At 38.2% G+C, this 13,675-nt stretch overlaps 1 protein-coding gene across 6 annotated transcripts in view; it reads left to right on the forward strand.

Annotated features, from left to right (window-relative positions):
- The window catches only part of APBA2 (amyloid beta precursor protein binding family A member 2), a 364,180-nt gene that overhangs the window by 255,872 nt on the left and 94,633 nt on the right, over positions 1-13,675 (forward strand). For all 6 annotated transcript variants that reach the window (XM_072616707.1, XM_072616730.1, XM_072616699.1 and 3 more), the window contains one exon: positions 12,519-12,599. In XM_072616707.1, coding sequence (XP_072472808.1) covers positions 12,519-12,599 — 81 coding nt within the window. The remainder of the gene's footprint in view (positions 1-12,518; positions 12,600-13,675) is intronic.

Consider the following 13,675-nt stretch of genomic DNA (forward strand, 5'->3'; position numbering starts at 1 on the left):
ACCTCTTTCATGTTACAATATTTCACATACTTGAAAGCAGCAATCCTGTATCTACAAAGTCTTCTCTTGGCTCAATATCCCCAGTTTCTTCTATTGATTCTCATATGGTATACTCTTAAGATGCTTTAATTCACCATCCTAATTTTCCTGCTGTGTATATTCACCACCTAATCAATGCCATTCCTGAACCACAGAGCTTAGAACTGGGCACAGTATCCCACATATGGTCTGGTCAGGATGGAGTGCAGAAGGACCAACCCCTTCCTAATCCCAAATCCTCCTTCTTTTGAGGTAGCCTAAACTCACTGTAGTTTTCTTGGCTGGCATACTAGATAAATCCAATGATATTATAAACAGCCAAAGGGGAAAAAAGCCCACAACCAAAACTTCACATTTTGAACTTTTCTAGTGAGAATTTCAGGAAAGAGAAAACTTGTACTATCTCAGTTACCAAAGTATTGTTCTACCTTCTCCCTGCAGTACTTTAGCACCTTGAAAATGTGAGGCAGTGAATCTTATCTCAGAGTCCATGACTACGACATCTACTCTGATTTTCCACATAATGTAACAGAGTCAGAATTGTCAAAGAGGATCCCTCTTAAGTAAAAAGTGATTGTTCACTTTTTTAAAAAACAAAGTTAACACCTTGTAGAATGTTGTGGCTAAATTCATTCATTCCTTGTAAAAATAAATACCAAAAGCTTATTAGCACATGCAATATTTTTGCCAGCGTACCCTTGCCTAGTAGACATACTTATGATGAAATAAGTGAAACCAACCTCTTCATTTTTTTTCCCAGAATAACGCTTTGATGAATATATGATCTGCTTGATGTGGGTATTCTCTCTAATGATGCAAATAACAACTCATCCATGTCTATCCAATGCGTGTAACTCTTGACCATGATCCCCCATAAATCTGTGATAAGGGATCCAACCAACATACTCAATACCTTCCTTAGGATCTTTTAACCTGGCATGGATGGTGGCAGGGTACCCCAATGTACCTTCAGTTATTCTTCATTCTATGTGACTGGCCCATTTTTCCCCCAGTCATAAATTTTTCTCATTACATGCTTTGCAACATTTCCCTTGTATCTAATGACAATTCATTGTAATTAGTGTGTTGCAGCATGTTCATACTTATCTTTGTTTTGGCCATGATGATGGTAAATAATGGTAATGACTCATCTATTAAAATGTTTTTAGGTTCAAAAACATTTGTCTCACAAGAACCTAGTGAGGATAGTGAAAGTATTCTCCCCATTTTGTAGCTCAGAAAATGGCAACTCATGAAGCATAAATGACCTGCTTAGGGTCATATAGCTAAGTAACAGAGCAAAGTTTCTTTCCAAGGCCTTTTTTGATGTCCATACTAGTACTCTATCTGTTGTATTACCTTACCTTTTTACTGTCTGAGTAATGAGCTTTTATTTTATTGGCTTTTCCTTTTTGTCATCAAACAATGAAATTTTGTCTGTTTAATAATTCCTTGAGGTTAAAAGCCATAGCTTACTTTAAATAACTCTGTCTGACTATATAACCTCAGCAACAAATGATATTGTTGAATGTTGGTGTATAAGTAGATAACAAGGGTCTGCTTAAAGACCTTGAGGGATGGGGAACTTGTTGATTTAGAAGGCAAACTGTTCTGCTTTTGAAAAGCTCCTTTAAGTTTTCTCTCATATCGAGTGGACATATGTCTACCTTTTAGACTTTAATCCTAGTTCTGTCTTTGAACAATCTTTGTCAATGCAAGCTTAATTCCTGTTCTGTGCGACTATGAGTAGTTCTTTCCCCCATCTCAGTTGTCTGTTATCATTCCATCCACCATGATTAGTGTTCCTAAACTTTTTGATCTTCTTTCCTACAGCATACCTTTTTATAAAAACATCCTTTTGTTATCTTTAGAATTCCTTACTAGCCTGTGCTTTTTGTGCTTCTGACATCTTTCAGTTGTTGTCTAGCCATGTCTCCCCCTTCTGTACTTGTGGAATTGATTTTTTGAACCTAAGTATGAACTTTTACATTTATTACTATTCATTTTTATCTTATTTGAGCCTGTTCTTTTTTCTTAGTTTAAGATCCTTTTAGATCCTGATTCTGTCATTCAATATATTAGCTATCCCTCTTGAATTTGCATTATATGCAAACTTCACAAATACAACCTCATTTAAGACATTAATAAAATGCTAAACATCAAAATCAGGGACAGAATTCTATGTCACTTAACTTGACATCTCTTTCAGAATTTTATACAATCATAGATTTTGAGTATTTAATATTTAATAACCACTCCTTGGATCTTATGATTTAACCACTCATTCTGCCTAATTGATTTTATCCAGTCTCCATTTTTTGCCTTTTTTAGAAGAATATCTTCAGAAAATTGTGAAATCCTTTATTAAAATCTAAGTTTGTTCTGTTTATAGCATTTCTTTGGTCTACTAGTCTAGGAATTGTATCATCATGTCAATAAGTATTTTTAAGTGTTTCCTATATGCCAGACATTGCACTAAAGACTCGTAATATAAATATAAGCAAAAAAAACCAAAAAACAAAAAAGACAGTTCCTGCCCTCAAATAGCTTACGTTCTAATGGGGGAAAACAATACCTAAAAAGAAGTTGAAAAGAGTGAGGGCAAAAGATGCCTTCATGGAAGCATGTGGAACAAGAAATCCTGACAGTCAGGAGAGAACCCTGGACAAAAATGGAAAAACGAGTATGGTTGGACTGGGTCCTTCCTTATAATGGAAGATCTGAGAAGAACTGTCCCTTCAGGAGAAAGTACCACAGATTCTGGGAGGAGAAGGTTTCTGGGGTCATAGTGGAGAAAGAAATCCTGAAAGTCAGAACTGGAGCCTAGAGAAGAAGGGAGGAATAAGTGATATCAATAAAGAAAATTAGATTATTTTGATGTGGTTTGTTTTTGATGTGCTTGAACAGAGTCATGGCAATTCCACTTCTAAACCATTTTTTTTCATAAGAAGTTCTAGATTTTTTTCCCTGAAGTAGTAATTAGGCTCACCAGACAGCAGTTTGAAGAATCCAGTCATTTTAAGTGATCTCAAAAATGTTTTGTCCCCCTTATCCATTCTATGCTGGCTTGCTTTCTGTTCCCTGGACACAGAATTCCATCTCTTTGCTCTTACATGTGATTTCTTGTTCTTGGAATGCTCTCTTTTCTTACATACACTTCCTAGAATTTCCTCGAAGTTCCCTTCTAGGGAACACAACATGCTTTATCCTTAAGGAAGCCTTTCCTGATTCGCTGGTTGTTAGTCCTCCCCTCCCAATCATTTGTCTTTATTTTGCTTTTATTTGGGAACATGCTGTTGTGTCTCTCCAATAGAAGGTAAGCTTCTTGAGGGCAGGGTCTATTTCAATTTTGTATTGATTCTCAGAACTTATCGCCATGTTTGAAACACAGCAAGCACTTAATAAATACTTCATTTATTGATTGACTAATTTACCTTCTTCCCCCTCTCCATTTTTTTTCTTCTTTCTCTTTTTGTGACCAGCACTAAACATCCTATCTTCTGGCAGAATTTGCTATTCCTCATTATGTCTCATTGAAATAGCTGTTATAGTGCTGGGTCTGTGTCAGGAAGGACTACATTTAAATCCAATCTCCGATACTTACTAGCTACATGGAGAAGTCATTTAACATCAGTTTGCCTCAGTTTTCTCAACTGCAAAATAGAGATGATAGCACCTGCTTCTCCAGGTTGTGGTATCAAATAAGATAATATTTGTTTAATAAAGGGGGGGGGGCAAGGGAGCTTAATAAAATACCTGATATATTGTAGGTAATATATAAATGTTTCTTCCTTTCTCCTTGCCTTCATTATGGTTAAATGACTGAGAAGATGATCCCTCCTCCAAGGATCCAAGGTATACAGTCCATGGGAATAGCATTGGATTTATTGTATCACTTCAAGTGTTCAATGTCCCTTCTTTCATCTTTTCTATTTGTTCATCTTCATCTTCCAAGCTCCTGACACAGGTTAGGATTTCTGTCTGTCTCTATATGATATTTATCTTTTTTTAGTTTTCCTCTAAAATGCTTCTATTTTATGAAGGGAAACTCAATTCTATCTCATAAGCCAAAGAACAAAGAAAAATTCCTCTAAACTTTTGGACTTTTCTTCTAGTATAGCACCAACCTGAGTACTTCCTAGTTGACCCTGGAAGAAATGGGAATGTTGCACGGTCCCTTTTAGGTCACTAAAATATTCCCCTTGCCCTTATACTCACTGAAGCAAAGATCCTTGAATATCCAAGGCTTTTACTGCTAAATGCTAGCAAACACTACCTATTTATCTTTCCCATTTACCATGTTTGGGTTCTGCCACCAGGAACTCCTTGGTGAGTCTCCTTTTATAACTATCTTCTGGATCCCCTATTTTCCGGGCCTTTCTTTCCTCTTTTCCCTTTGTCTGATGCTGCTTGTTCAGGCCCATTTCGCCTACAAATAGCAAACTATAGCTATCTTCAACTTTTAGGTGAAATCTTACAAAAAATTTTATCTCCCGGTTGCTCTCAGGCTCTTCTTTTCTCTTTTCTTTGGCTGTCAATCAGATAACAGATACTGTCTACTTATACCTTGACTCTTCCTTGTGACAGTTTCTCTTGGTGACTTTCAGATATATAAGACTTGTTAAATATGAAGAGTAAGGATAAACTTTTTTTCATGTAATTAATCAATACTCCGATTCAAGAACCCTTTGGGCTGAATCATGTCTTTAGAAATATAAATACACTGAGCTTTGTTTTAGACTCAATCTTAGAATTCATGATATGAGATCACCCTACATAGGAGGTATCCCTAAAAGAAGACCCTTCTAATTCTTTATAGGATCAATCTATCAGAGCAGGAAGGGACCTCAAAGACCGTCTAGTTCAACTTATGGCAAAAACTCTCAGCAATATTGATGACAAGTGGTTGTTATAAAGCTCAAGGTGCTCTGTTGAGGAAGATTCCACTGCTTCTTGAAAACAGTCTGTTCTTGCTAGGAAGTTTTCTTTGACATCAATCTTTAGTCAACCTTTTTGCAATTTACGTTGCTCCTAGTTCTGCCCTTATGGGCTAAGCAAAACAAACTTAATCCCACTGTTTCACACAACAATTCTTCATATACTTGAACATAGCTATCGTGCCTGCTCCTAATCTCCACCCTTCAACCAAATCTTTTCTCTAACTAAACATTCTAAATTCATTCAGTTGATTCTTGTATGACTCAATATTATCATCTTGTCTATGTCTTTTCTAAAATATGATGAGTACAGTATAGTACACCAGATAGGACCAGGGCGGAGTACAATGATACTTCCACCACCATCATTCTAGTCAGTCTACAAACACTTTCCAATTTGCTTATCCTAAGAGACTTTCCATCCATCTCATTGCCCTCTAAAGCCATGATCTTCATGTCCTCTCTTGCCTTCCCTGCCAAAATTCTTGAAAAAGCAGTTTGTAATAGTTTCTTCATCCTATATTTACTCCTTAACTCCTTACAAATTGGCTATCAGTTCCCTTACTCAAACCACCCTGTTAAAGGACAACAGTGATCTTCTAATCATCAAATCTCATAGTCCTTTCTCAGTCCTCATCCCTATTGACAATGTTCACCATATCCTTCTTGAAACTCTACCCTACCTTGGTTTCCATGACAGTGAACTATACTAATTTTTCTCTCTATGATTCTTTCCTTTTCTCCTTTCATTGGCTCCTTGTGCTCCCTGGATGGGATGGTTAAATATAGCCATGAGAGAGTGGCGTAATTACCATTTAATTCTGCCTTCCTATGCAAAGTACACTCATCATTATCTGTGGGACCCTAGTTAAATAACTCAGTATGACTAAAGTGGTTTTGCTATCTAAACGTTCACCTCCTGATGTTTTGGCCTTGGTTGCCTTCCCTTCTCTCTCTGCACTCTCTCTTTTGTCAATCTCATTTATAACACAACTTCAACAATTATCTCTACTTGGATAATACTGAAATATTAATATCCGGCCCTGAACATTTGGAGGAATTTCAGTCTCCACATCCATCTCCACTCAGAACCTCAAACTTAATTAATCCCCACTGATCATTATCTTATTCCCTTTAGAAGCAATTAGGTGGCATAATGGGCAGCCAAGTGGCAAAATGGACAGAACTCTGAGCCTGGAGTCAGGAAGACTCATTTTCCTAAGTTCAAATTTGACCTCAGACACTAACTAGCTATATGACTCTGAGCAAGTCACTTAACCCTATTTGCCTCAGTTTACTTATCTGTAAAATAAGCTGTAGAAGGAAATGGCAAACCATTCCAGCATCTTTGCTAAGAAAACTCCAGATGAGGTCACAAAGAATTAGACATGACTGAAATAACTGAACAACAAATAGGTGGCATAATGGATAGAATGTAGGATTTGGAGTCAACGAGTCCTGAGTTCAAATCTTGTCTTAGACACTTACTAGTTATGTGACTCTGGGCAAGTCACTTAACCTCTGTCTGTCTGTTTTTTTCATGTGGATTAATAATAGCGCCTACCTCCCAGAACTGTTGTGAAGATCAGATGAAATATTCACAAAATCTTCTGCAAACTTTAAAATGCTATCTACTTCTACTACAACCATTACCCCGCCCCAAACTTTAAAATGCTATCTACTTCTACTACAACCATTACCCCGCCCCAAATAGTTCTGCCTTCTTCCTTCCTTATTTCCCATTTCCCATACTAAATGAATGAAAAATATTTATCAAGTGAGTTCTATGTGCTAAGTGCTGGAGAAACAAATAGAAAAGTAAGATAGTCCCATTTCTCAAGGAACTCACACAAAAATCTGGGGAGGGAAGATATATATGAGAAGTTCACTGCAGTGTGAATGGAAAGACTTAGAAATCCTAAGGGTAGAGAAGTGGGGTGGAGAAGAAGGTCCCAAAGTCTTTAGGGTGCATCTTTAGGGTGCATTTGCTGATCAGAAAATAATGTGCAGAGTCTGGAGGGTGTAGGTAACACCCAGAGGACCTTAGGATGCCTTGGTAGAGCAGATGGTAAAGCCTCATATCTAGCTCATTGGAATGACCATAGTTGGTGCCTCCCTGCTCATCCAAGGAGTGTGGGCAGCCATGTCACTCTTCCTACCCAACTGCCCCATAGCCTGGAATTGAGATCATGACAAAAGTAAGGTGATGGAGCAGGATGCCCTGGCCTGTCATTCTCACTCATCTTCTTCTTGATCCTAGGTGACTAAAGACATCACTGACTAATAACTGGACAGAGTCCTTCAGCAAAGTCTTTTGAATCTTTTCCCCTCTTATTCTACCCTTTATGAACTCTCAAGATTTCAGCACCATTGGAGAGGTAGGAGAGTGTGCTAAATACTTCACTGATTCTTATCCTCTACATCTAATCAGGAGACAAATACTGATGTTTTTTACCTCAGTAGTATCTTTTGAATCTGCCCCCTTTTCTTTCTATCCTTGGTTATCTCTCAGCTGAACTGTAGTGGTGGTTTCTCAACATGTCTCTGTACTTGTCTTGCACCGTGGTGTCAGACTAATCTTCTAGAGATACAGCTCTGGTCACGTGTGACATTCCTTGACATTCCTATCTTTCTCAGGCTGATTAAGTTCAGTTTAAATTTGGTCTGAGATACTTTTCTCTGGCTCTTCCAGTCTTTATTTCTAGCACTATTTGACAGCATTTGCAAAGTGCTAACTATTGATGATGAGGATGATGATGCATCTTTGAATTCTTCATTCTCTCCATTTCTTAATGCACTATGATGTTCCCTTAAATGCTTATGTCCTAGTTTCACATTCTTATACCAAAGTTCCCTCATTTCACAGGAAACTGAGGCCCAGAGGGAAGAAGAGTGACTTTTTCAAGATCACAGAGTAGCTGCCTTTTGTTGCTGTGGTTACAACAAAATTCTTATTGTAAATGATTCTTTGGCACAAGAATATCTTTATCTTGGCTTTATCATATAATGGAGGGAGATCTATAGTAGGTGAATAAACGGATGAGGAAATATTCATCTTTATTGCATTAATTATAATTATGTTATTATAAGAGAAAGGGTAACACAGTGGGTAGAGCACTGGGCCTGGAGCTGGACAGACCTGGGTTTCATTAGGGGCCTTGTAAGCCAACAGTTACTAGCTGTGTGATCCTGAACAAGTCACCTAACTGCTGCCTGCCTGAGTTTCATCAACTCTAAAGTGGGGATAAAGTGACACCCACCTCCCAGACTTGTGGGGATCAAACAAGATAATAAAGTGCTTATTTGTAAAGTACCTGGCCCAGAGTAGGTGCTCAATAAGTGTTTATCTCCTTCTTCATGATGTGCCAACACTAGGTGGTCTCTACCTGGATCTTGAGAGGAGGTAGTGGTTGAGGTGGTCTGACTCTTCTAGAAGGTGACACTTCCTGTCTCTGCCACAGGGTGCCTTGCCTGCCCTTTGGAAGTGTCTGTTCAACAGTTGACATTGGCATTGTTGGTAGTGGAGATGATAGGTTTAAGGGACTTTTCAATCCAGAGTGATGTGGAGGTTCTGCACCCCTCCAAGAAATGAGTGTGATATAAAGACATAATGCATCAATATTTTTTTTTCCACAAATAAAAGAAGGCTAGACTGGAAAATCATTAAGGTAATTTTTTGTTCTTATATTATAAATTTCATTTCAGATTCTGTCACTCACCAACCATGCCACTTTAGTTTCTTTGAGCCTCAGTTCGCTTCTCTGGGGATCATGATGCTTATACTACCTACCTTACAAAGGCATTGTGGATATTAAAAGAGATGATATATTAGAAAGTGCTTTGTAAATTGAAAAGTGCTACATAAATATAAAAAGTTTATTGTTGATTTACTATTAACTGTTCTAACAGATACTAGTATTTGAGAATGTGGAGATTGTGGAGAAAATAAGTTTTGACTTCCTTCATCTTTCTTGGTGGTTATTGTAGAGACTTTTTTTAAAGGGGAAAGGAGGGAGTTTATTTATTTGATTTTATTTTTAAAGCTACAAGTTGTCTTTGAAAAGATGTGCCATTCTCGTAGGAATACTTATTACCAGGATAGATGCTTTAATCAGATTGCCCTCTAGATACAAGCCATCAGGTCAGCCTAAATTTAAGAGAACTGTAAGAACAGTATTGTAATTTATTCAGAGCCACTTATATCACAAAGGACAGGTTAAAGAACTATTGGAAGAATGATGTATTTGCCCAGTGCAACTGGACTTAAATCAGTCATGTGTGGAGCCTGAGATCTGAGAGTTGGTATAGCTTGGTCTCTACAAGCTGACATTTTAATAAAGACACAAATGTAGAAATATGATATAACTTAACTCTCTCTTGCAGAAATAGTGAGCTGAGGAGATTGCCACTATGAAACCAGAAATTAAGCACAATTGACACGTAAATGATTAAGTCATCTAATTTGATATTTCAGAGACTTGAAATGATACAAAATGCAATGTGACATTCTGGTGTGGGTGTGGGTGTGTGTGTGTGTGTATGTGTGTGTGTGCGTGCGGTGGGATTTGTTGATGTACATTTTTAATTTAGTGTTCCTGGTGCCCAGATTTTTAAATTTTATACATATGAACATGCACACTTTTGTATATAAATATATTTCCTGACTAGGTATGCAATCAAAAACCATCTAATACAGGCAATGTAAGTTTATGACAACTAATTTGCTATTATCACAGCCAAAGTAATTTGGGCTATATTAATGTATTTTCAGTTCAATCAAGCACACAGTGATTGGACATGACACTCTGAGAAAAATTCGAAACAGTAGTTTTACCAAATGGAGCCAAGATTGGAACAATTTATTCAAATTGATGTATTTTTATTATAGGCAAATAATCATCTCTTCCTCAAACAAATATCATTTGGTCTTGGTACTTTATAATTAATTTACGTCTGTCCATTTTACGTTCTCATAATCCTGAAGGGATTCCATCTCCCCACTGCCACCATATTAACATATTTCATTATATAGCTGCTAACTCTGTAGGCTCATCTGTATAACTGCACAGGTTTAAAGCCCACTTTCAATTATTAAACATCAGAAGCAGAGAAAGAGGCATGGTTGTCTAGACAGTGTTGTGGGAAGTTCCTAACCACAGTCCAACTTCCAGTAAAGGACATGCAGTCCTTCACTTACTGTAGCTAATGTACCTCGTTTCAGGAAGGCCTGGAGACCTCCAAACATGGCTTTTGGAATCTTGTTTAGACAGTGAAGTAACCAATGTGTTTGATTGGGAAGGCTGGAGTTCTTTCAGCTCTAGGAGACTATGATTTGAATGTGTGAAGTCATTTAGGCTTTCATCCAAACTGTTCCCCACTACATATGCTGAACACATTACTCTCTCAATTAACTCAGGTCCACAAGCTAATTAGAGGAGGAGAGTATTTGCTAATTTTGTCAGAAGAAGAAAGAGGAACTGAGGGATACAAAGTTCAGGCAAAGCCCCTAGACTCATTCTGGGTATTGACTGGAGAATGAAGAAATACCGAGCTCATATACCCAACCCGTACTTTCTACTGTCCCTAAGACAGTCTTGGGAAACGGGGCAGCTACTAGGAGGCTAGACTGGATCTTGGTCAATATTTTATGTAGTCTTGGAGGCATGCCAATGTGTAGATATGGAGGTATGCGGAGGTAAAAATGAAGCTGTATCCAGACAGCAACATTATGTCGCCACTTTTTAAATGAACAGGGGTCTATATACTAATTTCAATTTGGCTTCTCACAAACAAAAGTGACTGCTTGGAATGGTAGCTGCTTCAGTTTCTTAGAATGCAGATTGGGTTTTTATAACTTCTCAGGCCCCCTTAAAGCACATTCAATCATAAGCATTTCATGGCAATTTAGGATAGATAAGCAAAACCTTTCACAAGATAGGTACATGTAGAGGAAAGAGGAATTATTCAAGGGACAAAAGGGGGGACAGCCAGGCCTAGAGGCCTGAGGGCTACCCGAGTCTTCCCTTACCTTTATCCCGAGGTCTTCGGTTGGCCAAACCCGATGCTCGTATGAGAGAAAGGACGTTCCAGAGTCGAACAAGGGTTGAGCTTTATTTCAGGGTCTAGTTACAAGTGCAGGGGAATTCTTCCTTAGGAGGGAGCGAAGAATCTCCCAAGGAGGCAAAGATCTTACAATAGAGATTGGAAGTAGAAGTATAAGTGGGGAGAGAGGGGGAGGGGAGAGAAGAGAGAGGAAAAGCGGAGCCTTGTTGTCCTGTCCGCTCCGAGCCCCTCCGCCCAAGAGCTTTCAGGCTTTTCTGATCCTACTTAAGTTCTCCAGGCGTATAGTTTGCATCTGAATACCGTTCTGTTAGGTGTGCCCAGATCCGGGACAATCTCGAGGGCGGGGAGAGCTCTCTCCCATCACGTTTCTCACGGGAAGAGGCGGAAATACACGAGATAGCTCGGTTCACCTCGATTCCCAGTCATTTCCTGGGGGGTCTCGTGAGAACTCTAAGATTTAGAAGTTCCCACCTTTACCAGCCCGAGACTGTCCACCTGGAATTGAGCTTCCATCCCCAACAGGGGACAATATTTATAATGTAACCTGCAGGATTTATTATCAGAAAGAGAACACATTCAAGGACAGGAAAGAAGAGAAGGTGACCAAATCTTTTTGCTAAAGAAGTCTGCTTGATTTAAGCAAACAGGGTTGAGGTAAGCACTAAGGGAAAGCTACAAGCATGTCTCTTATCTAAGGATAACAAATAGTTTTACGTTAGTGGATGAGATCCTCTGCTTTACCATGACCTTATAGAGGTTATATTTTATTTTTGCTTTAATTCCTATCTTCCATGGTCCAGACCCTGCCTTGGCTTATTGGTAAAGCTTTACCCAGGGACTATTTTTGTAAAATAATGCCTCAACAGAGATAATATATGTAAAGTCCTTTTCAAATCTTAAAGCTCAGTGATTATCGTGGTGGTTTGAGATCATGCTGATCCCTTTTTTAAACCCTTTTTATATTTATCTGTTAAGGCAGTTCAGAAATTTATTGTTCTATAATCGCTTCAAATGTGTTAGTTTTATCTCAACTCGGTTATCAATTCCATAATGGTCTTGAGGATAGATTCCTATGTGTGATCTGTGACAGGTAGGGACAGTTTCATGTATTTCTGTATCACTACCACAACAAGCAAATGCTAGGAATGCGCTTAACAAATCCTGATTCATCAATCAGTTCTGAGATTAAGGATTTAGATTTGCCACCTGGCTTGCAAGATGTGCTTTACATATTACTCACGGTGTCTAATAGTGCTTTCATTAACTTCTGCTTTATTCATCATGGGATAAATTGAAATCTTGGTTAAATGAATACATTCTGTTAACATACAAGATGAAAAATATAACTTAATGCCTTTCCTTGTGGGAAGAGCCGTGAAATATCAGTTGGTCATTTAGTCTGATTCTGATTGGAATCTATTTTGCACATATGTCTTACTATTACTGTGAGTCTGATTTTTCTTTATTCATTGTTTATAGGTTTGCAACAGTTTAGAACAGCCAAGGAAACAGCAGCGTTCTGATCTCAATGGACCAGTTGATAATAACAATATGCAAGAGGTAATTTCATTAGGGGATGGAGTTCTGGGCCATGTTTTTTTGGCTAATGGTGGTTGGTAAAATTCCAGTATTGGTCAAGCTTATTGTTCAACACCTTTGCCATTTGAAATTGTGAATATTTGATGGATGGGTTAGGGCTGCGTAGGTAAGCTTGTGGTTTTGGGAGGGTCTGAGCAAGTCAAGTTTTGTTTCAGGAAAAGGAATTCATGTTGAAAGAGTAAGAGAAAGTTCTTACCTTATAATTAGGAGTAGAGACAGGTTGGTATAATGACAGGACAACTTGGATTAAGGAAGCCAGGAGTTGAAGTCTCACCTCTGAAATACTCACTTACCTGGACTAGTATTGGATGTCTCAGTTCTTTAGATAAAGTTCCAAGAAAACAAGTTGTTCATCAACATGTTTGGAGTCTGTCTCGATACTGGGAAATTCCTGTATTGATGACATCATAGTGCGCGCGCGCGCACACACACACACACACACACACACACACACACACACACACACACACACACACACACACACATAGCGTTATTTCATCCTGGATCTATAACATACCTCTGGGGGCATCAGTTCATAGATTATGAGGTCCAGAGAAAGGATACAACCTGCCATATTATTGTTATTGTTCAGTCCTTTATGTACTTAACTCCATTTGGGGTTTTCTTGGCAAAAAAATACTGGAATTTATTCTTCCTTCTCCAGCTCATTTTACAGATGAGGCAACTGAGGCAAAGAAGGCTAAGTGACTTGCCCACAGCCACACGGCTAGTAGTCATAAGTAACAGAATTAAGATTTGAAGCCAGATTTTCTTACCCCAAATTTCAATTTATTCACAATGTGACATGCAGCTTCTCATCACATGTTCAACATTACTCTTTTAAACTAACAAAAGAAGTTCATCTTTCCTATCTTAAAATTGTTTATAGACCAATGTTGATCATAAGTAGTCTATTAAATGTGTGACTTGAAAGAAACCATTCCATTTTTTTGGACTTCATTGAGCTTATCTGTTAAATGAGGGAGGTGAACATTGTGATCTCTAGGTTTCCTTTGAGCTCTAAATGTCATAAGTCG

This window comes from Notamacropus eugenii, chromosome 1 (genome assembly GCF_028372415.1).
Source record: "Notamacropus eugenii isolate mMacEug1 chromosome 1, mMacEug1.pri_v2, whole genome shotgun sequence".
Taxonomy (NCBI): domain Eukaryota; kingdom Metazoa; phylum Chordata; class Mammalia; order Diprotodontia; family Macropodidae; genus Notamacropus; species Notamacropus eugenii.